At 32.8% G+C, this 21,351-nt stretch overlaps 2 protein-coding genes across 3 annotated transcripts; both read right to left on the reverse strand.

The window, feature by feature from the left end:
• Positions 1 to 1,394: 1,394 nt before the first annotated feature.
• LOC125065251 lies at positions 1,395 to 6,072 on the reverse strand. Its single transcript, XM_047672765.1, has 7 exons — positions 5,999 to 6,072; positions 5,830 to 5,866; positions 5,389 to 5,489; positions 4,095 to 4,211; positions 3,655 to 3,756; positions 3,073 to 3,173; positions 1,395 to 2,287 (listed from the first exon to the last, which is right to left on the reverse strand). Exons 1-7 carry the CDS (start codon positions 6,038 to 6,040, stop codon positions 2,113 to 2,115), a joined length of 675 nt encoding a protein of 224 aa, XP_047528721.1. The 5' UTR covers positions 6,041 to 6,072; the 3' UTR covers positions 1,395 to 2,112.
• An 8,019-nt stretch (positions 6,073 to 14,091) lies between these two features.
• On the reverse strand, positions 14,092 to 16,855 carry LOC125065252. 2 transcript variants are annotated; one of them, XM_047672766.1, is made up of 6 exons: positions 16,650 to 16,855; positions 16,475 to 16,520; positions 15,595 to 15,734; positions 15,307 to 15,396; positions 14,885 to 14,985; positions 14,092 to 14,628 (listed from the first exon to the last, which is right to left on the reverse strand). In XM_047672766.1, exons 1-6 carry the CDS (start codon positions 16,686 to 16,688, stop codon positions 14,469 to 14,471), a joined length of 576 nt encoding a protein of 191 aa, XP_047528722.1. In that variant the 5' UTR covers positions 16,689 to 16,855; the 3' UTR covers positions 14,092 to 14,468. The 2 variants fall into 2 exon arrangements, with proteins under 2 accessions (XP_047528722.1, XP_047528723.1); XM_047672767.1 differs by having other exon boundaries at positions 14,881 to 14,985.
• Positions 16,856 to 21,351: the final 4,496 nt, after the last annotated feature.

Consider the following 21,351-nt stretch of genomic DNA (forward strand, 5'->3'; position numbering starts at 1 on the left):
AATCAAAACTTTTATTTTTAAAATATATATTTCTATAAAAGCTTCAAGACTTAATTCATTGACTGTTGCTGTGGCCGCACATAACTGGAATGTCATGTTTTTAAAAGATTCAACGGTCAACAGTAGGTTCACGAGATTTTTATACATATTTAATTTTGTTTGCCTGTTTTGAATTGCGCAATTATCAGGTAACTGCATCCAAGGTTATCTCCCGACGAAGTACTTCCTTAACTATCAACAGCAATGGCATGAAATAATGATGAGAGCCGAGATGGCCGAGTGATTAGAACGCGTGCATCTTAACCGATGTTTTCAGGTTCAAACCCAAGCAGGCACCACTGAATTTTCATGTGCTTAATTTGTGCTTATAATTCATCTCGTGCTCGGCGGTAAAGGAAAACATCGCGAGGAAACCTGCATGTGTCTAATTTCAACTATATTCTGAGACATGTGTATTGGAGCAGCGTGGTGGAATATGCTCCAAACCTTCTCCTCAAAGGGAGAGGAGGCCTTAGCCCAGCAGTGGGGAATTTACAGGCTGCTAATGTAAATTGACTACAGACTACCTCAATCGAAGAAATAATAAAGACAAACGAACCTTAGATTTGCATATTCTATGCAATTTGCTAATGGCTTACCCATATTTTACTCTACTAACACTACTTGGTTACTATATTTTTATTTATAATACTTTATAGTATGGACTAGAGAATAGAAGGCAACAGCTTTTCGCGACACCATAATTAATATCATAGACTCTTCTATCATAAACTCCCAACTAATGATATCACGTTAATTCGATGTCAATTTAGCTTTTGACCTCTTGTTTTTGGAATAGTCTATATAATAATATGAACACAGAAGGCTTGCACACAAAATGAATAGTCGACTAAGGTTGTCTTAGATTTTCGCGATTATTACACATTGAAATAAAACTTGTTTTTAACGGATTTAATCGCGTATATTAATTATTTTATTTTAACATCCCGACGTTTCGAGCACTTTGCAGTGTTCGTGGTCACGGGCAGACTAAGGTGACATTTGTCTGTTCGAATTAAAAAGAAATATTATTTACAACTACCGCCGTCGGGATGTTAAAATAAAATAATTAATATACGCGATTAAATCCGTTAAAAACTAGTTTTATTTCAATAGTCGACTAAGCTTTCGTCTTTTCGGCCTCAAAGGCAATCGTTGCTAGCCAAGCATACGTAGCTTTAAGTAGGGTCAAGTCAATAAAATATTACTTAGATTATATTAATTCACAAATCAGCAACCAACACTATAATCTACTTTGAAATAATATTTCACCTAAAATAAATAAATTAATGAATAATTAAAAAGCTATTTTACAAATAAGTTTTTATTCAATTGTTTTAAAAAGGAGTAAAAAGGAGTATTTTGATGTAAATCCATCATTTTGTTACTTGATACAATTTTATATGATTTAAGAAATTGTTATGAGGCACAAGTATACGTTCTTATTTTGAAACTTTTATATCGTTTATTTCACCTGATTGGAGGAAAGAATTAATAAAAAACTGAAGAAAACCGCCTGAAAAAATCTATCGCTTTAGTATTAATAATATGATGGGAAACTCTGTGTCATTTGAACAACTGTAGTCAATGTACAACGATTATTAGGATTTAAAAAAAAAAAACCTGAAAAATGTTTTTTATTCTAAAACATATTAAATTAGTTGTCCTAAAGAACCGTACCGTATTAAATGACTTTATAGTTTTCTTACAGAATTTTGTACCGAATAATTATAAGCTTTATCAAATATTGTTATAACCTGACTTAAAAAAATATGAGATTCTCATAGTTTTTAAATATTGCACTTTTAGTTTAAAGTTTTGTTTTTTTTTTTTTTTTTTTTAATACGAATAACTCTATTCGTTGCTTTTTTCTCATCAATTAAATTTAGATTATTAAGTCACCATAATATGAATGCTAGCAAAAATTATGCTTCGTTATAATGTTCTGCGTGGTCCATATGGCTTTTGTTTTCATAATAATCTGAGATAAAGATAAAATACTATAAATTTTTTTATTCAGTATTGAAAAAAGAGTTTGAATATAAAAAAAAATCATAGTAATTGACAAAACTATTAATTCGTATGAAATAATTTACAAGAGCAACACGTGGGAACTTTAAAGTAGTCTTTTCCAATTTGTTTGTTTTTTTTAATATAGTACATTTCCTTGAAGGTAAAGCTTTGGATGCATGCGCTTTCGTAGTTAAGTTCTGGTATGAGTTTCTCAGAACATTTTGATCCAGAAGTCCTGAAACGAGAAATTAAAACTTTAATGTAACACGAAAATGTAATCGGATATGAATTGCGAGATGATAAAAACACATTAGGTCGAAAGAAGTATTTGATTGTACTAAAAAATAAAGAATCTATGTTTAGCGTTGTGACATCACAAGTCTCATAAGTCGCTTTGTGGGTGATCCGAACGAATTAACTACATCTTGACTATAACGCAATTTTATTTTTTTAGCATTAGCAGCCTGTAAGTTTTCCCACTGCTGGGCTAAAGGCCTCCTCTCCCTTTGAGGAGAAGGTTTGGAGCATATTCCACCACGCTGATCCAATGCGGGTTGGCGGAATACACATGTGGCAGAATTTCGTTGAAATTAGACACATGCAGGTTTCCTCACGATGTTTTCCTTCACCGCCGAGCACGAGATGAATTATAAACACAAATTAAGCTCATGAATATTCAGTGGTGCCTGCCTGGGTTTGAACCCGAAATCATTGGTTAAGATGCACGTGTTCTAACCACTGGGCCATCTCGGCTCTCGGCTCATAATAGCGAATAAATGTTTTAATAATGAATAAATGAATAAAACAAACAGGCACATATTATTTCATCAATGCCACGTAGGAATAAATAATCTCATGTTCGGCGGAAACCTGTTACACGTTTAATTACAAATAACTGGCAAAAACGCTTGAAGATTTTGACTTCAGTCTTGTTTATTTATTTTTTTTAATTAACGAGTCAAACATAGTCCAAGGCACGGACGCATAAGTATGTGAAGAAATAAAAAAATATATACATACTTGCAAATTGCGAAACGGTATTTTTGAACCGGATCATCATCGTCATTTAGGATAAATTGCCACGTATTGTTTCTATTTTCAGCAATTTTAGGATATTTATTCTGTAATGTAAAACTCACTTCAAAATTACCAAATATTTTAATTGCTTTTTTATTGATTTATTGGCGATGTAAGAGATAGTTCATAGTTCTTAAGTTTTAATGTCTTCGGGAAGTGGTAACCACTAAGGTAACATCAGGTGGCCCATTTGCCAGTCTGCCTGCGTGTTTGAATAAGACATAAGGGACAATATATCTTTTATACCAAGGTTGCTGGCGCTTTGGCAATCTAAGGAATGTTTAATATTTCTTACAACGCCAACATTTCTATGGTATATGGTGACCACTTACCATAAAGTGTCTCATATACTTGTATTAAAAAAAAACAATGCAGATAAAAAATCACGACAAGAAAAACCTTTCACGATATTGACTTTCGTTATTTTTGAATTTCTATTCTTGCTATTTTAAGCCTAATTGAAAAGATTTAATATTTATTATTAGCAATATTTATTTATTTATTGAAAAGTGAAATATGGTGTACCTGAACTGTCGATTCACATAGTTTTATTTCGTTATCTTCTTCCTCGATATAGTCTTTATCACCATAAAATCTTGAAAGAATTTTGGTTTTTTTACTTCGTACCTAATAAATAATTTTGTGTGAAAAAGAAACACATTTATAAGAAATATTCAACAAATAAAAAAAACTATTTAAATTTATCTCAGTTGATAAAACCAATGGAATCCGTAATAAAGGTTTCCATGAAAGTTGAAATGAATAAAATATACTTTATTGTACACCACAAACAAAACGAAACACACAGAAATAGAAGTAAAACAAAATTAGTAAAATAAAAATTAAAAAAAAGATTCTTCATATATCTTAGTTTTTACTTATAAATCTGGTGCCAAATTTTGGTAAAATAAGAATTTTGAGAGATGAGCAAAGCATGCAAATCCAAAAACAAAACAACATCAAACCTGCTTTTCTATATCATTCCCTGTGTTACTGGATATCCTAAAAACAAATCTTTGTTTATCTTCTTCGCTAATGTCGTATTCGTCGTCAGCATCGAATACAGTATTTTTATCTTTGAGCTGAAAAAAGAAAAAATGACAGCCGTATGAGGATACAAAACCATGACAATAATTTAAAAATTGTCATTTTTTTTAGCTTTTTTGAAGAGTCGTGATGGACCAGTGCTTGTAAGACGTGAATCTAAACCGATGATTATTAGGTAAGCCCGGGGCAAGCACCACTGAATACATGTGTTTCATTTGTGTTCATTTGAGATCCGCACTGAAGGAAAACATTTTGAGAAAACCTGCATTTGGAGAATGCGAATTTGCCACGTGTCGCATTCGAGCAGCGTGCTATAGTTAGCTCCAAACCTCCTCAAAAGGTTGAGGAGGGCTTTGACTTTTCAGCACTTTAACTTTTATTATAATAATAGCATATTAAATATGTGGGTATATAACAACGTCACTTTTAATTTTGTTTCATTTCGATCAGACTTAATGTTAAGATGTGATTACTAGTCAATAAATGGCTAATTTATCATTTGTGCATTGTACATTTTACCAATTTAATTTGTATTGGACTTTGTTAAGTTTTATTTAAAGTGTACATTCAGGCAAAATTTGAAATATGTTTTATTTTTTTCTTGGCAAAAATATATTATTCAGATAGCGTTTGTTCATGTGAGGAATATGTCTAACTATGTAAAAACAAAAAACAAAATTTTCTTTTTGATTAGATGGCTATGGAGTAGGACTGTCGATGTCAGTAGATGTATTCTGTAAAAAGAAACTCACCGTTGAATATGATCGTGAAATGTTCGAATGTGCTATGCGACACTGCCTGTAATTTATGCATACGTGCCAAAATGTTGTATCACCGTAAAACGGTTGTCGACATTGAGTGGGATACGCCATGAATTCCTCGAGTATAAAGAGTTATAACATACTAAATACTTTTTTAAATTAACATGGTTATTTTTATTACTAACAGTATTTAAAACGGGATATTTACCATGTTTTTTATTTTTATTTGTTGGAGCTTCACGAGACTGAACAAGACATTCGTAGATAATGTCGAAATATCGAGCTCCAACAAATAAAAATAAAAAACATGGTAAATATCCCGTTTTAAATACTGTTAGTAATACTAAATACTTATTGTGATAACAATACAATTCAGTTACGAATTATTACATTATATATAAATTTAGATATCCCGCTGGCAAATCTACATAAGCTTAATTAGAATGCGTACCTCTTTAATTAGTTTCTTTGCTAACATTACTGGATAGTTTGAGACACTATCACAGATTCCAATTTTTTTGCACCATCGACTGACCTTGGGCTGTGGTAGTGCTGAAAATAAAAGTAAAAATATATTTATGGTAATTTGTTATTTACTATTTAATTATTTTAATGTATCTGTATGAAGAACGGCATACAAGTCCTTATAACTATACAATAGTCATGGCACACTTTATTTTATAAAATATTAGAGTAAAAATTATAATACTTAATTATTTTTAAGTTTTGGCCTCGCACGAATTGTCAGAATAATTCGTGCCAGGCCAATAAATATACTGGCGGAAAATAATTTGATGACATCAAATTAGTTTCTATATAACAATATTATTTGTAATAACAACAATTTCCGTATATGCCATAGATGATTGTAAATTAAAAAAGCAGAACTCACTGTCTTCACTACCATCTGCTTCCACTATCATCGGAGCCTAAAAAAAAAAAAATTTTAAAGTAACGAATCTTGGTTTATCTATATTATTAATTCGAAAGAAATATAAAAATAATTCTCACACAATAATTAAAATTTACATGAATATTAATAACGCATACAATGTACTTACACAGATAAATAATATAACAAGAGCGTTGTGTACTTGAACCATGCTTACTTGATACTAGTTAGCAAATTAGTGACAATTTGATACATACAATTTATTTTATATTGTTATATTAAATTATTTATACGCGTATTTATCAGTTGACCGCAATTTAATTAATAATGCTCATAATTTCCTGTGGCGAACTTGTATTTTTATCCTCAATTGCAGCCCTGTTTTGACTTCGCATTGTGTTTTATCAGTAAAGCTATTCTGTAAAAATTAACTCTAATCTCATCGCAGAACTTTATCGTTATATGTACAGAACATCTTAATAAATTAAAACGATTGTTTGAACGTTTCTTCTAACCGTTGCTAAATTAGTAATCCGAATGTGATGAAACTTTGGTGATGCGATGTACGAACCTTATTAACCTTATTATTGTTTTACGTCTGCTTCAACGAAAATTATTATTCGATAAAATTAAATTAAAAATACGAAAAAAAATTGGCGTATATTCCAATTTAAATTACCTATTAATTACCGCACTTTTTTTGTTGTAAATTATGGTTGTATCATATACAGGTAAGTCTCTTATCAAATATTGAGGAGAAAAATAGAAACATTGAAGCTGAGTAAGTTTGGTATGATAAAACCTGCCAGAACGTAGATGACATTGATATAAACCGAATACTCGCGATATTCCGTTACGGTAACTGTCGGCTGTTACTCAATATATGCCGAGGGAACTTGGGTCGTGATCTGTAAACTTTTAAATTTTATTCATATAAAGGTGAGAACTCATGTTCTTTTTTTTAATTGTGCTTATTTTTGAGCAATTTTGTCATTAAAGATTCTTGCTACCTGCATACTGAAACTTAACGATAGTTTTTTTTATTATTTCTACTAGAAATGAGTGTTTCGAGTGATGTTACTGACTTATTTTGGACACAGTGGCCATTCTCGAGAGAGTGACAAGCAAATTGCGTAGGATTTATCATAATCCACGTATGTGCGTAAACTCCAGGGTGCTCTCTATTCCCTCACTTTAGAGTCTAGAGTCAGCCCCATCGGATTGTCTAGACAATCCGGTGGGGCTGTATATCTGTGAAAGAATTTATTCGCGGAAGCAAGGGTTTACGTGCTTTCCGAGGTTGACTACAGCACTATCGTAAGTTTGAAGAATCTAATTTCCAGATTCCGTGCTACGACTAATACTCCAAAAACTTTTTTATGGCCAAATATGGTTTAAATCCTCGAGTTCGGGCCCTTTAGACAAGCCATTAAACCAACGAGACAATATATAATTAATAAAAACCAATACTTTAAACACCGTGGAGCGCGAGATGACCAAATAATAACACTAATTAAACCAATGAAAATTCAGGTGCTTGCTAGTTTGACCTCGCCATCATCGGTCAAGATTCAATTCTCCTAACCACTGGGCCATCTCAGCTATTCTTCATTCTTGACTGTATTTAAAAAATAATATTGTCGCTTTAAATATTAATATTATATATTAATATTGCCCTTGTGTGGGACGCTACATGCGTTGACACGTTGGCCTCGTCTCATATCCGAGAAACAATGTTAAGAGCCGGTGCCGCTGCGGAAAAAGCTGAAGCAAAAAAGCTATCTAAATATTCGTGTCTTATGTCAAATTACTTTTTTGTCCCATTTGCTATCGACACTTGGCCATTGGAGTAATGGTGAAAAAACCTTCATCAAAAGTATAACGCCTCGCCTCGCCTTATTGCCTCCACTGGTGACAGGAGGGCTGGTTCGCTTTTAGCCCAGAGGATCGGAATTGCGATTCAACGGGGAAATGCTGCTAGCATTCTTGGCATCTTTCCACGCGGTCAAGATTTATACAGTAACTATTTTTAATTAATATTTGTATATATATTTAAGCACTTAATGTTATCAATTCTTATGTTAATAGATTATAAATAAATAAATGTAATATTTTATATTTAGAATAATTTATATTAAACTATACATTTGCCTTATGTACCTATATATATATATATATATATCTTGTTAAGTAACGTATGGAGTTTTATTGCAAAGCACCACCAAGGCTGGTACATAAATAAATAAAAAGTTTGATATATAAATTATTTGATACTAAATATAAATCCTATGGTGTTTTATTACTTTAATTTCCTCAAAATTTTAACAACGAAACAAAAAACACTAAAATAAAATGTTATCATTAAAATGTTTTACGTAATTGTTCTGACATAGACTGCGTCATGTAATTAAAGGGTAAATAAAAATACTTATTTTATTATAAATAACGGAGGTAAATGACCATCTCGTTATGAGGTTCGTAATTAGATGGATGAGACATCGTAGCAAACTCAAATAATATTTTACTCTTTTAAAACCGTTTATTAACTTTTCATATTTTTGATCATTTCTTTATTTTTCAATGTCGGCTGTCAACCCGTGACCGACGCCCATCCAGTCGCCGTCGCTCCATCTACTTCACACAAGCGTACTAAAGACGATTTACACATTATTTTAAGTGTCAGATAAAGCAATAGATGGCATCTGCGACATATATATATATATATATTAATGATAAAAAATTTGGTTCGAAAGCATCTTTAACAAAAGGGCGTTTGGGGTCGTTAGTGTATTTTTTTAACCAAATGATTACAAGATCTCGTTGTTGGTAAATGATATTTCTGTGCTTTAGGCTTCTACGAGGGCTGCCTTTTAAGACGTGTCGTTTGCGAACCTGCCGCGATATATATCACATAGAATTATTTGAAAAACAATAAATGGTAATCATCTATTTGATTGTCTATACTTATTTCAAATGACACAACTTAAAATACAAGTCGCTGAACCACCATCATAGCCTTTACTAAAACTTGTAGTATCTATTCCATTGATTTCTAACCGATTAATTATGCATTATGATCACATAATGCATAATTATGTGATCATGTGATGTGATCATTTCCGATCTTACTGGCGAAGGCATCAGCCTTCGATCAGAAATAAGGAAATATTGTAGAAAGTTCTAACGTAAAAGTAACGTAAATCTCATGTAGATTTCAGTTCTAGAAATGTCTATTGTTTCGTCAATCAGGTAGGGTATTGAAAAAACTGACTTCCCCATACTGGATGTCTTGAAGATATCCTCGCATATATTTCTAATGGAGGAGTATTACTGAGCTGAGCATTTTTCCTGCTACTTTTCAAATGAGAGTTCAGTGTTTCGTATCTTGTGTCAAATCAAAACCGCAAGAGGAACGAAATGTACCGTAATTTTTTATCCAAAATAAGTTTGGTGTAACAATGTATTGAAAAAAAATCAAATTATCGTATCATAAATCGGTAAATTCGAGTGTAAATATAATTAATAATAACGATTAAAAAAACATTATAAAAATCTATGTATTTTTATATTAAAATAATGATATTAAATTAGTAATAAATAAATTAGTTCGTTTCTAATCATTCGGGTTTAGATAAGATGGAAATAACTGTATTACTTAATATTTCTCATTATCATTAATTATTAAATTCACAAAATTGTTGAATTAGTCATGAATTTAAAGTTTACGAGTTGTTTCCCTATATTATACTATTGTTGCCATTCACTGTCTTCTTAGACTGGTTCAGTACACCGTATAGCTCAATTGTCATATTGTTTAATTAACACGAAAATTTTTTTTCAGCGAAATATATGTGACCCTACCACCAGTTGGCTCATTTGCCAGTTCGCCTACCTAAATGTAAACATAGTACAATTATAAAAAAAAATATGATACCCTCGATCATTAACCGGTACACTCATCTCGCCTAAATAATTTATGACTTCATAAACATCTCACGTCCTGTTTTTAAGATATCTATATGTAGGTATTATGTTTAATTTATATTTTAAATAGTTATTTTGTAATGTGATAGCGCATGGTGAGACTTCCTGTAAACATTTGACAAGATAATTTTGAAATGTATTTTTTTTAATGTGATATTATATCTACTGTTAATTGTCCTACTGAAAATAAAATATGATAGAATATCTGAAGTTAAACACATAGTGTCAATATCTGATTGCCTGGAGTAAGGTACACAACTTTAGAAGGCGTAATGGTGTCAGGAAGTGTTTTTTTTTTGCGATGACAAGTTCGCTAGAAATAAGTGTGTGTGAGTGCGTATGTGTTGTGTATGTGTGTGTTTGATTGTGATGTTTTAATAAATTCTATATTTTATGTAGTCTTTATAGTTATATATTTTCAGTCATGTTCCATAATCATACAATAAACTCTTAACTATATAATAAAAATATCACCGAGAAGCACTTCATTAACTGTTAAAAGATTTATTTATTTTAGCCTTGTACTTATTGCAGTTAGGCAATATTAAAAAAGAGGTTTTTTATATCCATATAAATATATTATACATAAATAAACTTTTTATACATCATTAATAAAACGTTTCCATGTTTAAAAAGAGAGCAACCTTTTAAAAATCTACGACTCAAGATAATATAATACTTACATAGTATAGTTGATATTATAAATGTGAAAGTAACTCCGTTTGTCTATCTGTCTGTTGCTTTTCCACGGTTAAACCACTGAATTCAATCTCATGAAATTTGGCATGAAGCAAGAACAAGAGATGAACCCTAAGGAAGGACGTTTTTATGCCCATTATAACAGATTCCACAGCAACTTGCATAGATAACATATTTGCAACCCATATTCTACAAAATAAAATTATTATTAATATTTGCAACCCATATTCCACAAAATAAAATTATTATTAATAACAGATCATTGTGGACAACAAGCTTTATTTAACTTTCATGTTAAAAAAATAAGCAATTCCGAAAAAATAATGTTTGTTCCTTTGACCACAGGTACTTCTCAATGTTTAGAAGTAATATTTTGGCCAATCTCCTAGACCTATTTTTTAGTGATAGTCCCAATGTTTCGTATAATAATCTATTTAAATTAAATAGAAACAAGTTTAATGCAATATTCAATTCTAAAACAGTTAATACAAAAAACTTTTTAAAATTTAATGATTGGGCTACTTTTGGAATTCATAAAAGTAGGCAACGAATGTACGAGCTTTATAATGAAAGGACGTACAATTACAGTGCGACTTTAGCCAACTATGTAAGTAACTATTCAAAATTATTTAGAAAAGTATGCATTTTGGCAAAGTCTTTAACTATAAAAAATACAATTAAGAATGCACATGACAAAATAAAAATTACTTGGAAAATTATTAATTGTGAAACTGGTAGAGGGGGCATTCGCAGCTCCGAATTGAACTTAAATTATAATAAAGTCATGAATAGTGAACGGAAAGTTGCTTCACTTTTTGAACATTTTTTTGCTGACATACCAGTTTCTACAACTAAGTTACTTATTTCTTCTCCAGCATTTGCCGAATCATTAATGAAAGAAAATGTACGTGAATGCAAATCAAAATTTATTTTTACTCCTGTAAACACCAATGAATATTCAATGATTGTGTCCAACGTGGTGTATTTCCTGAACTGATGAAACATAGTAAAGTCATTCTATGTTTAAATCTGGTAGCTCTTCAGGTCCTAACAACTTTAGGCCAATCTAATACTACCAACCCTCAGCAAAATATTTGAAAACAATATTTTAAATCAATTATTAGCATATTTCAATAGATACAATCTGCTTCATAGAAATCAATTTGGATTTACGAGGGCTCGCTCGACTACCGACGCAGGTATCGAACTTATAAGAAATATCTATGAAGCTTGGGAGAGGTCGCAGGATGCCTTAGGGATTTTCTGCGACTTATCCAAAGCCTTTGATTGTGTTCAACATGAAACTCTGTTCAGGAAACTATATCACTATGGAATTAGAGAATGTGCACTCGACCTTCTGACTTTTTATCTTAACAATAGAAATCAGAGGGTTGACGTTAAAGGGACAAGGTCTCCTGGGGTCTCAGTTGGTATGGGGGTCCCACAAGGATCAATTCTTGGACCTTTTCTATTCCTCATGTATATGAGGAATAGGAAAGGTCCAAGTCAAACAAGAAAGGGCAAGTCATTTATGTATATAAATGATTTGCCCTTTCTTGTTGGGAACAAACATGATAAAGTATTGTTTGCTGATGATACCTCTTTGGTTTTTAAAATTAATAGGAAATAGGTACAGTATGACGATGTAAACAATGCTATGTCTGATATAATAGTACACTGGTTTAGCGTAAATAATCTTAGGCTGAATAATAAAAAAACTAAAATTGTAAAATTTAGCACACCAAACGTGCAAAATGTAAAACCCGATATACTGATACAACTGAATTTCTTGGCCTTACTCTTGATGCCAAGTTAAAGTGGCTCCCCCATATAAACGGATTGGCGGGTAGACTGAGTTCTGCGGCATTTGCGGCCAAAAAAATTAGATTATTTACCGAAGTTATAATGTCCTACGGTATTATGCTTTGGGGTAATGCAGCCGCTATCCATACTATATTTCTGCTACAGAAGAGAGCTATTCGCGCAATCTATAACCTAGGAGCCAAGGAATAATTAAGGTATAAATTTAAAGAAATTAAGATATTAACTATTGCTTCTCAATGTATATTCTGTAATGTTTTGTATGTACGGAAAAATATTAATGTTTTTATGAGAAAATGTGATTCTCATAACATTGGTACAAGGAACAAGCACAATCTTGTTACTCCTGTTACTCGACTGCATAGAGTCAGTAACTCTTTTGTGGGCCAATGTATACGCTTCTACAGCAGGATCTCAGAAAGCGTTCAAAATGCTTCTGTTGCCAAATTAAAAAAAAATGTTAAGGAACGCTTGTGTGCGAAAGGTTACTATACAATTAGAGAATTTATGTTTGATAGCACACCTTGGCACACCTGGCTGTTTCTATTGATATACAATTATGTATATAATTAATTTGATGAAAAAAAAAGACCCGCTGAGTTTCTTTCGCCGGTTCTTCTCAGGTCAGGTGGTACCGGTGGTAGTTTTTAATTTGACCATCAATAAGAATGTGTAATGCTTCTATATTGAATAAAGGAACTTGAGTTTGAGTTTGAGTTTGCCCAACACCTGACGACTAAGCAACCAACCCGTTAAATGCGAGCGTATGCGATATGTTACTTTAAATTATAAATGGATTCGATAGAATAGATTAGCTTAACATCAAGTATTTCTAGCTAATCTATTTTCATTATTTATATAATGCATGATTTTGTCTTAGTACTTTAATGTAAATAATCCACTTAATGTCAGTATAAGTGAACACTGAATCTTTCAGTTTGTTTCTTTATCAGAATAGTTAATTCTTTCGACCGATACCCATCAACACAATAAATAAATAGATATTGGACAACATCACATACATTACTCTGATCCCAATGTAAGTAGCTAAAGCACTTGTGTTATGGAAAATCAGATGTAACGACGGTACCACAAACACCCAGACTAACAACATAGGAAACTAATGAACTTTTTCTACGATTTTTACTTTGTCTACAATACACTAAAGGTATTGCAAATATGTAGTAAACGTTCTTCAAAACTTGCAAATAAGTGCTGGAAAGCCGACAACCAATAAGCTAAAAACATTTTAAAATAAAACGAACAAATTTTTTAAATCACTTTTAATTTCTAACTAAATAAATAATGATATAAGATATACTTAAACTACGATTTCGTATTTTCCGTTTTATCACTTATTTGTAGAGACATTGATACAAATGCTGCCATCTTCAAATAGGTGAAGGTGCTTACAATAATATAAGTAGGAACAATAAGTTTAGCGCCATAAGACAATTTTAATTGGAACGAAGTTCTTTTAGGAATCTTACATAAGAGTGAACTGTCAGAAATCGTCTCTTAAGGCAAAAGCGATGCTGAAATGCTCTTTCCAATCTTTTCCTCCCGTTTTTATTCTCTATGTCTCTTTTTATTATATACAGCTTTATATAAAATTATTTACGGTAATTTTTCACACGAGATTTTTAATAAGATTTTTTTTTGTTTTGTTTTTTTTTTTTTTTCAAACTGTTTATTTTTTCAGTGTGTCTGTTCTTTAATAAATGATATATAACGAAAGAAACTTCGTTCCAACCGGGTGTCCCTCTACAAATATCTTTTTTTTTTAATTTTTAGTATTATGTAAGTGCACAGGCTCATTCAAATGCACATTATAATATATATTCAATCATATTAACTACGAAGCTTACAATTTAAATTCATACATTTTTTACCACACATTATAAAAAGGTTACCCTTGTATTTTCTAGAAATAAAAGCATCAAAATAAATAATTGGAACACTGGCCTATCTATTTCGTTTATATAAAAACAATCAGTCAATAAATGAAATTAATAACGATTAAAGTAGTTTCGCAAAAAAGAGGTTTTAAATCTTTCTGAGGCTCTGCAATAGGCTCGGTATATCTCTACTCAGCCTCAATCTATTTTCGTATTTTTCTTCGGCGTACATTTATTTTAGTTAATTAATGTACAGGAACAACATCTTGGTATTTTAAATTTTTTAACCGCTAACCTTCTTTTTTCTATGTCTATGAAAACCATTTTTCGGTTATAATGCATTTGGACGCACTTGAGTGTATAGTCTGTATGGAATGGCCCAGTGGGACAGTTTTTTCTGGAAAAAATGATATCCTATGAAATTTCATTTTACCACCTACCTGCGTTGAAATACCGTGGTGGAATAAGCTTCAAACCTACTTCTCGAGAGAAGAGAAGGTCTTTTCCCAGCAATGGAATATTTATAAGATTATAAATTATTTTGTGAACTCGTACAAATTTTAGATAGATTTACCTTTTATCTTAATTTTATAAGCGACATTGTACATGGGAAAAATAAAATTATCTATTTAACAAATAATTTCTAAACTTACTTGCATCTCTTTACTACAAATCCTTGGAATGCCTGCGAATGTCCGTTCAGTATGAAATGCCATTTTCCACTCGAGTCTTTTGCTGCTTGCGGATAATAAACCTAGAAGTAGAGTTTAAATAGTTTCGACGAAAATTTCAACCATATATATATTTTAATTATGATATATACGTGAATTGAAAGATGGATTTTTACTGTTTTTATTATTTTAATCCCTCAAATTCTGTAATAAATATTTAATAAGTTTAAGAACAGTTCAAAGCCAAGCAGTCTAAGGCTACAAGCAAAGATATTTAACACATCATCTTGGGCTGTCAAAATTGCAATAATCCGTAGACACGTAAAAAAAATTGTGTTTGATCGCTTTTCTCATTCGAAATGTAATAACAAATATTTAATTGATGTAATTAATTAATAATTTACCTCGTCTTTGAATGAGCATAAGTTTTCGTAATCAACATTTTCCGCATTCAAATTTTCAATCGTAAACTTTGTGATGTTCTTCGTTTTTAGCTGAAAACGTGACATTTTGAATTGTTAGTGAATATCTTTACTTGATTAAGTGTAGGTTTAATTTAGATAGTCGTATTAGTATAGATAAAGTAGAATCACTTTCAGTGTTAATAAACTTTGAATGTTGTTTAGAATGAAAAAAAAAATATAATAAAATGAAATGAATATATCAATAAAGTAAAATGCTTTTTAGAATACCTCTTCAAGTTTTGAAGTTACAAGTTCCATGGGGTAGTTTTGCACTTTGTTGCAAATTTCATAATATTCACAATCGCTGCTGATAACAGGTTCCAATATTGAGTCGTATTTTGTTTCAGTCCAATGTAAAAGTGTTTGTCCTAAAGTAAAAGTAAAAGTAACAACAGTTTCAGATATAATTGATTTTTTAATTTGTTATAGGCAAAACCTGATGGTTAGGACAGCACCGGTCAGTCAATAAAACTTTTATAAATATTAACCATATCTTACATTGCCAAAGTACCATCATTTGGCAGCTAAGATGTTAAGTCCCTTGTGCCTGTAGTTACACTGGCTCACTCATCCTACCGCAACACAACGATACTAAATTTGCTTTGTGGCGGTGTTCAAAACTGCAATATATACGGTTTTATAACATCCCAGAATGTGTACTATTAACTGCCTCTATTGTTAAATTTAAAGGAATGTTTGTACGAAAAACGTTATTTTAACAATTGGTAATATCATAACTAAGGAACGAAATGATTGACTTCTGGCTCTTTTTTTTTGAAACTGAAACCGTTAAGATCTTTCTTAGAGGATTAATTCTATTTTTTGGAAAACCAGTAAAGGTTATCAAGGGCTTAAAGTTTAAGCTTAATTGTCCAGAAAACGACTAAATATAATTTTCAGCGTAAATACAATGGAAACCTTATAGTACTAAGTGTATGTTGTATAATTATTCATTTCATTCCATTTTTTAACTCAGCCTTGTTTTTATCGCGCCAATATTTTTAACAAATATTTTCATATAAAATTTATAACGGAATGTTTTTTTACTTTTTTTTGATTAAGTATCTGGTATCTGTAGTTTATTTAATTGAATAACAAAAGTACTTACCATTGGAACTTGAGTCGTCATTTGCTCGAGCCGTCTGCAGTAAAACCTTAAATGAAAACACATTTTTTTTTTTAAATAAAAAAAAAACGTTATCAATTATCTCAATAAATAGAAACACTGAATTTATTGTCATATAAGGTTTAAAGAATATTTTTAGTATTTAAATGTAATTTACCATGATAAAGAAGATAACACAGCTTAGTTTCCTAGTCATCGTCAAGAGTTTCCACAAAAGGAAAATTATCTGCTACACGAGTTCACGACAAAAGTTTTCGTAACAATTTGAAATGTCAACGATATTGAGACAATGTTTTATAATTATATATAACGTTCTGAATTGCGTGAAAAAAATTTAACAACTATTTCAGTTGAAGCGAACCATTTGACACAAAGTTCAAATCTTCAAATGTCCCGCACTTTTCCTATACAACCGATTATATACTAATTTTTCATTACGTCACGAAAGGTTTATACTAACATTTTCCCGTTGGTGTATGACGCAATGAAACTATCAAACGTATGCACAATAATTAATTAGATTCATTATTTTATGCAAAAAATGTGATTATCTACATTCGCACGAGTTATTATTTTATTAATTAATTCCTTAAGTGGAATTAAACTGACATCATGATGAAATATTCAAAATTATTACAGCTTATTCAAATTGGCAATCAATGTTACATGAATTTTAGTTTTTAGGACAGTAGACTCGTTCATTTATGATAATAATTAATGGAGCTGACTCGGCCTGTTTGTCAGAACACGTTAGATAGAGAATAATATTGAACTTTCTTGCCCTTAATTTATGGATATAAAAAACTTTTGTTTAAAAAAAATTGTGAGTAGCTGTTATCGGTATTCCCCAACTTGCTTTGATGCAGAGATGGTATACGCTCAATCTTTCTCATCAAATGAGAGGAGGTCCTAGTAGTTGAAAATTTACAGGCTCTATTTTATTTATATATTATATATATATAAAAAAAAATTCTAAGTATTTAACATAACAAATATCACGTAAAGATTTCTTAATTTCTCACAATAATTTAATCAATAACAATAATGATGTTTAACTAACTGATAATACTCAATTAAAATTTAAACACAGATTAATATTGTTTTTTATTCTTCTTTGTAATAAATGAGTAATGGATACAAAAGTACGAATATATATATTTTAATTACTAACAAAAGTGACGATCTTACAATCTGAATAATTTAAACTTAACTTAAACATGATAACCGTATGTTTAATAAACATCAACAAAAACCTAATTTCCCTTATAGATTATATATATATATATGATGATGAATGTCCTATGTCCCCTAGATGGGGCAGAGGGCGTCCACAGATGTCCTCCATCGCGATCGGTCTTGGGCTTCAGCCTTCACCTCGCTCCACGTCATTCCGATGCTCGCCGCCTCTGCCAAAACGGAGCGTCGCCAGGTTTGACGGGGACGGCCACGCTTTCTTTTCCCTTGGGGATTCCAGTCCAAAGCTTGTTTGGGAATATGGTCGGGGTCCCTTCGGAGCGTGTGTCCAATCCATCTCCACTTACGACGCTTGATCTGACTGTCGATCGGGCTCTCATGGCATTTCTCCAACAGCTCTAATTTTCAGATGGTCTCGGGCCAGTAAATACCGAGAATGCGACGAAGACAGCGGTTGACGAAAACTTGGATTTGGCGTGAGATGTTCTTTGTAACCTTCCACGTTTCGCACCCGTAAAGCAACACGGATTTCACGTTGGACCCGAATATCTTAAGTTTAATCCTTCGGGTCAGTTTCCGTGATTGCCAAACAGGTCTCAGCTGCGTGAAGGTAGTTCGGGCTTTGGCTATCCGTGAAGCGATGTCCTCTTCACTTCCACCAGTCTCTGACATGACGCTCCCGAGGTATGTAAATTTGTGGACGCATTCCACTGCCTCTGTGCCAATCAGCAACGGTGAGCGATTCTTCAGACCAGTTCTCATCTCCTTGGTCTTCCGGATGTTGATTTTAAGCCCTGCTTTTGCCGCTTCCTGACTTAGATCGTTTAGCTTAGCTTGCATATCGGCGTGGGTATGACTCAGCAGGCATATGTCATCAGCGTAATCCAAGTCTTCCAAGACGTTGGATAATCCCCACTCTATGCCGCGGCGCCTGTGTTCTAAGATGCGAAGCAAAATTCCGTCTAGAACGACTAAGAAGAGTAGCGGCGATAGGACGCAGCCTTGGCGAGCACCCGCGTGCACTGCAACGTCATCCAATATGAGGCCGTCGTGAGTTACTTTGCAAGAATACTTGTTGTAAATGCTTTGTAGCAAACGGACTATTTTCGGCGGCACTCCAATTTCCAAGAGGCGGGACCAGATGCTAGACCACTTCAACGTATCAAAGGCTTTTTCGAAGTCGACAAAGGTTAGATAAACCTCCCTCTGCCATTCTGATGCCTGCTCCAGTATGATTCGTAGAGTGTTGATCTGGTCCGTACATGAGCGGTTCCTCCGGAAACCAGCCTGCTCCTTGCGTAGAAAAGGCTCCACGGCCTTCGACAGTCTATCCAGGATGATCTTGCAGAAAACCTTAGAGGGAATCGATAGCAGAGTGATACCTCTCCAGTTATCGCATAGGCTTAGGTCCCCTTTCTTAGGAACAGTTATAAGGAGACCTTTGTTCCAATCATCAGGGAGCTCTTCAGCAGTCCAGATCCTTTCCATAAGAGGCGTCAGAACGTCATAAGAGGATAAGTCAGCTTGTAGCATTTCCGCAGTTATCAGGTCGAGTCCTGGTGCTTTGCCTGTTTTCAAAGGGCGGACTGCCTCCGCAACTTCAGAGGCTGTCGGTGGTTTCGTGTTGATGTCGAGAAGTCGGGATGGTGGGGAACTTACTTGCGGTGCGTCAGGTGTCGAAGTCGAAGCAGCTGACAAACGGAAGACCTCTTCAAAGTATTGACGCCAGCATAGTAGCTGCCCTTCTGACGTTACAACGAACTGACCATCTTTATCCTTCAGTGGCTTCTTCTTTGACTTGCCGTTGCCTGCCAAGATTTTGCAGGTGTTTGCAGCTTGTTGAGCACGATCAGCAATACCATCAGCCCACTGCCTCCTATCTTTGCGGGTACTTCGATAAATTTCCTTGCGTTTCTGGCGGTATTGAGTGTTAAGGTCGGCTCGCATGGCGTCTTCATGGGTTTCAAGCAGTCTCAGATGTAGATTCCTGCGATCTACGATTAGGTTCCACGTGCGTTGTGACATCCAGTCCTCCCGAGAATGAGTTGATTTGTGTCCTAAGACGGTGGAGCTGGTCTCTGTATAGGCCACTTTGATGCGGTTCCACTCCTCGTCTAGTCTATCTGGTGCAGTGTCGAGCACAGAAAAGCGGTTGCGCAACTCGAGTTGGAAACTTTTACGCACATCTGAGTCATGCAGTTTGCTCATGTCAAACCTCCTTTCAATTTTGCCTAGACCTCCAGCCGCATGGGCTACTGCTACTTTGAGCCGGACTTCAGCAACCACCATGTGGTGATCGCTATCAATATCGGCGCCCCTGCGGTTGCGGACGTCGAGCAGTGAAGAACGCCATTTGGAACTAATGGCAAGATGGTCAATTTGGTTTTTGGTGACCCCATCGGGAGAGTTCCACGTGTACTTATGGTGATCACCATGAATAAATAATGTTCCTCCGATGGTAAGGTCGTGGTTCTGGCAAAACTCGATAAATCTCTCCCCGTTCTCGTTGCACACTCCAAGTCCTTGTGTACCCATATGACGTTCGCGGTTAGTGTTAACACTCCCAACCTTTGCATTCAGGTCCCCCATGACGATGACGATGTCTTGCTTCTTGATGCTCATAAGGGTGGCGTTAAGGGCATTGTAGAAATCGTCGTTGTATATAAATATATATATATATATATATATATATATATATATATATATATATATATATATATATATATATATATCTTAAATTTAAAATTCAATGCGACTCATAATTAGTGATATAATAATTAATTAATTACCAGATTATTATAAAATTTATAATTTAGTTATTAAAATTATTGGTAATGTTCAATTTCAAGGAATTCCTGTAAAAGATAATTTTGTCCTAATTCACGTTGAATGTTATAAAAATAAGGTATATGAAAATTTTGAGTAGATAGATAAAATATATATAATTTTTATTTATTTATTTTCATAATGACAACCGACAGTATAGATACAATATTACACCAAAATAAAAATAAAAATCCATTTCAAAATTATCTTGGCAAAAGTTCTACTACTTACTCTACGTCTCACCATGCACTATAATTTCTAATCAATACCTTCAATTTGACTTAAAACGATTAACAAAACTCTAGTTATATCTTTAACTACTTTTGATCAGTGGTATTAGTCTTCTAAATAACAATAATAACTGTTTTTAGTTGAATTACTTTACGTTGGAGAGAGTGAAAAAACGTTTCTACAATGTAGGTATATAATATACATCTCAAAGGATATGTAAATTATTTTTTAGGCCAGCAGTGCGATTCTGTTAGAATTCACTTCATATCTCACTCGTGAAATGTTGACAATCGACTTTGATTCGTGTATATACGTGTAATTTTATAATTATTATAGTTAATGTCAAATATAATATTCTGACATTTCACGCTCGTTTTCAGCGGTGAGATTCGAATGAAATGTAAAAAGTATAGCTCAACGGATAATTAATTATTTGAAGTGTGACCAACAGGGAAAATATGTTATCATTCTTGCTACCATTCCATGCGGTCATTTCTATGAGTTATATACATTTAAAGCCTTATATAAATAATGGTACTATCTTTTTGATATATTTTATTTTGATTTATTTTTCTGGTACATGTAATTAAGTGTTAAATAAATAAATA

This window comes from Vanessa atalanta, chromosome 7, assembly GCF_905147765.1.
Source record: "Vanessa atalanta chromosome 7, ilVanAtal1.2, whole genome shotgun sequence".
Taxonomy (NCBI): Eukaryota; Metazoa; Arthropoda; class Insecta; order Lepidoptera; family Nymphalidae; genus Vanessa; species Vanessa atalanta.

Coding starts and splice junctions, on each gene's coding strand:
- LOC125065251 (XM_047672765.1), bottom strand. CDS start 6,040: ATGGTTCAAGTACACAACGCTCTTGTTATATTATTTATCTGT. Junction 5,490..5,829: donor AGCAGATGGTAGTGAAGACA/GTGAGTTCTGCT, acceptor TTTTATTTTCAG/CACTACCACAGCCCAAGGTC. Junction 2,288..3,072: donor TACCGTTTCGCAATTTGCAA/GTATGTATATAT, acceptor TTCTCGTTTCAG/GACTTCTGGATCAAAATGTT.
- LOC125065252 (XM_047672766.1), bottom strand. CDS start 16,688: ATGACTAGGAAACTAAGCTGTGTTATCTTCTTTATCATG. Junction 16,521..16,649: donor GTGTTATCTTCTTTATCATG/GTAAATTACATT, acceptor TTTTCATTTAAG/GTTTTACTGCAGACGGCTCG. Junction 14,986..15,306: donor TATGCTCATTCAAAGACGAG/GTAAATTATTAA, acceptor CTCTACTTCTAG/GTTTATTATCCGCAAGCAGC.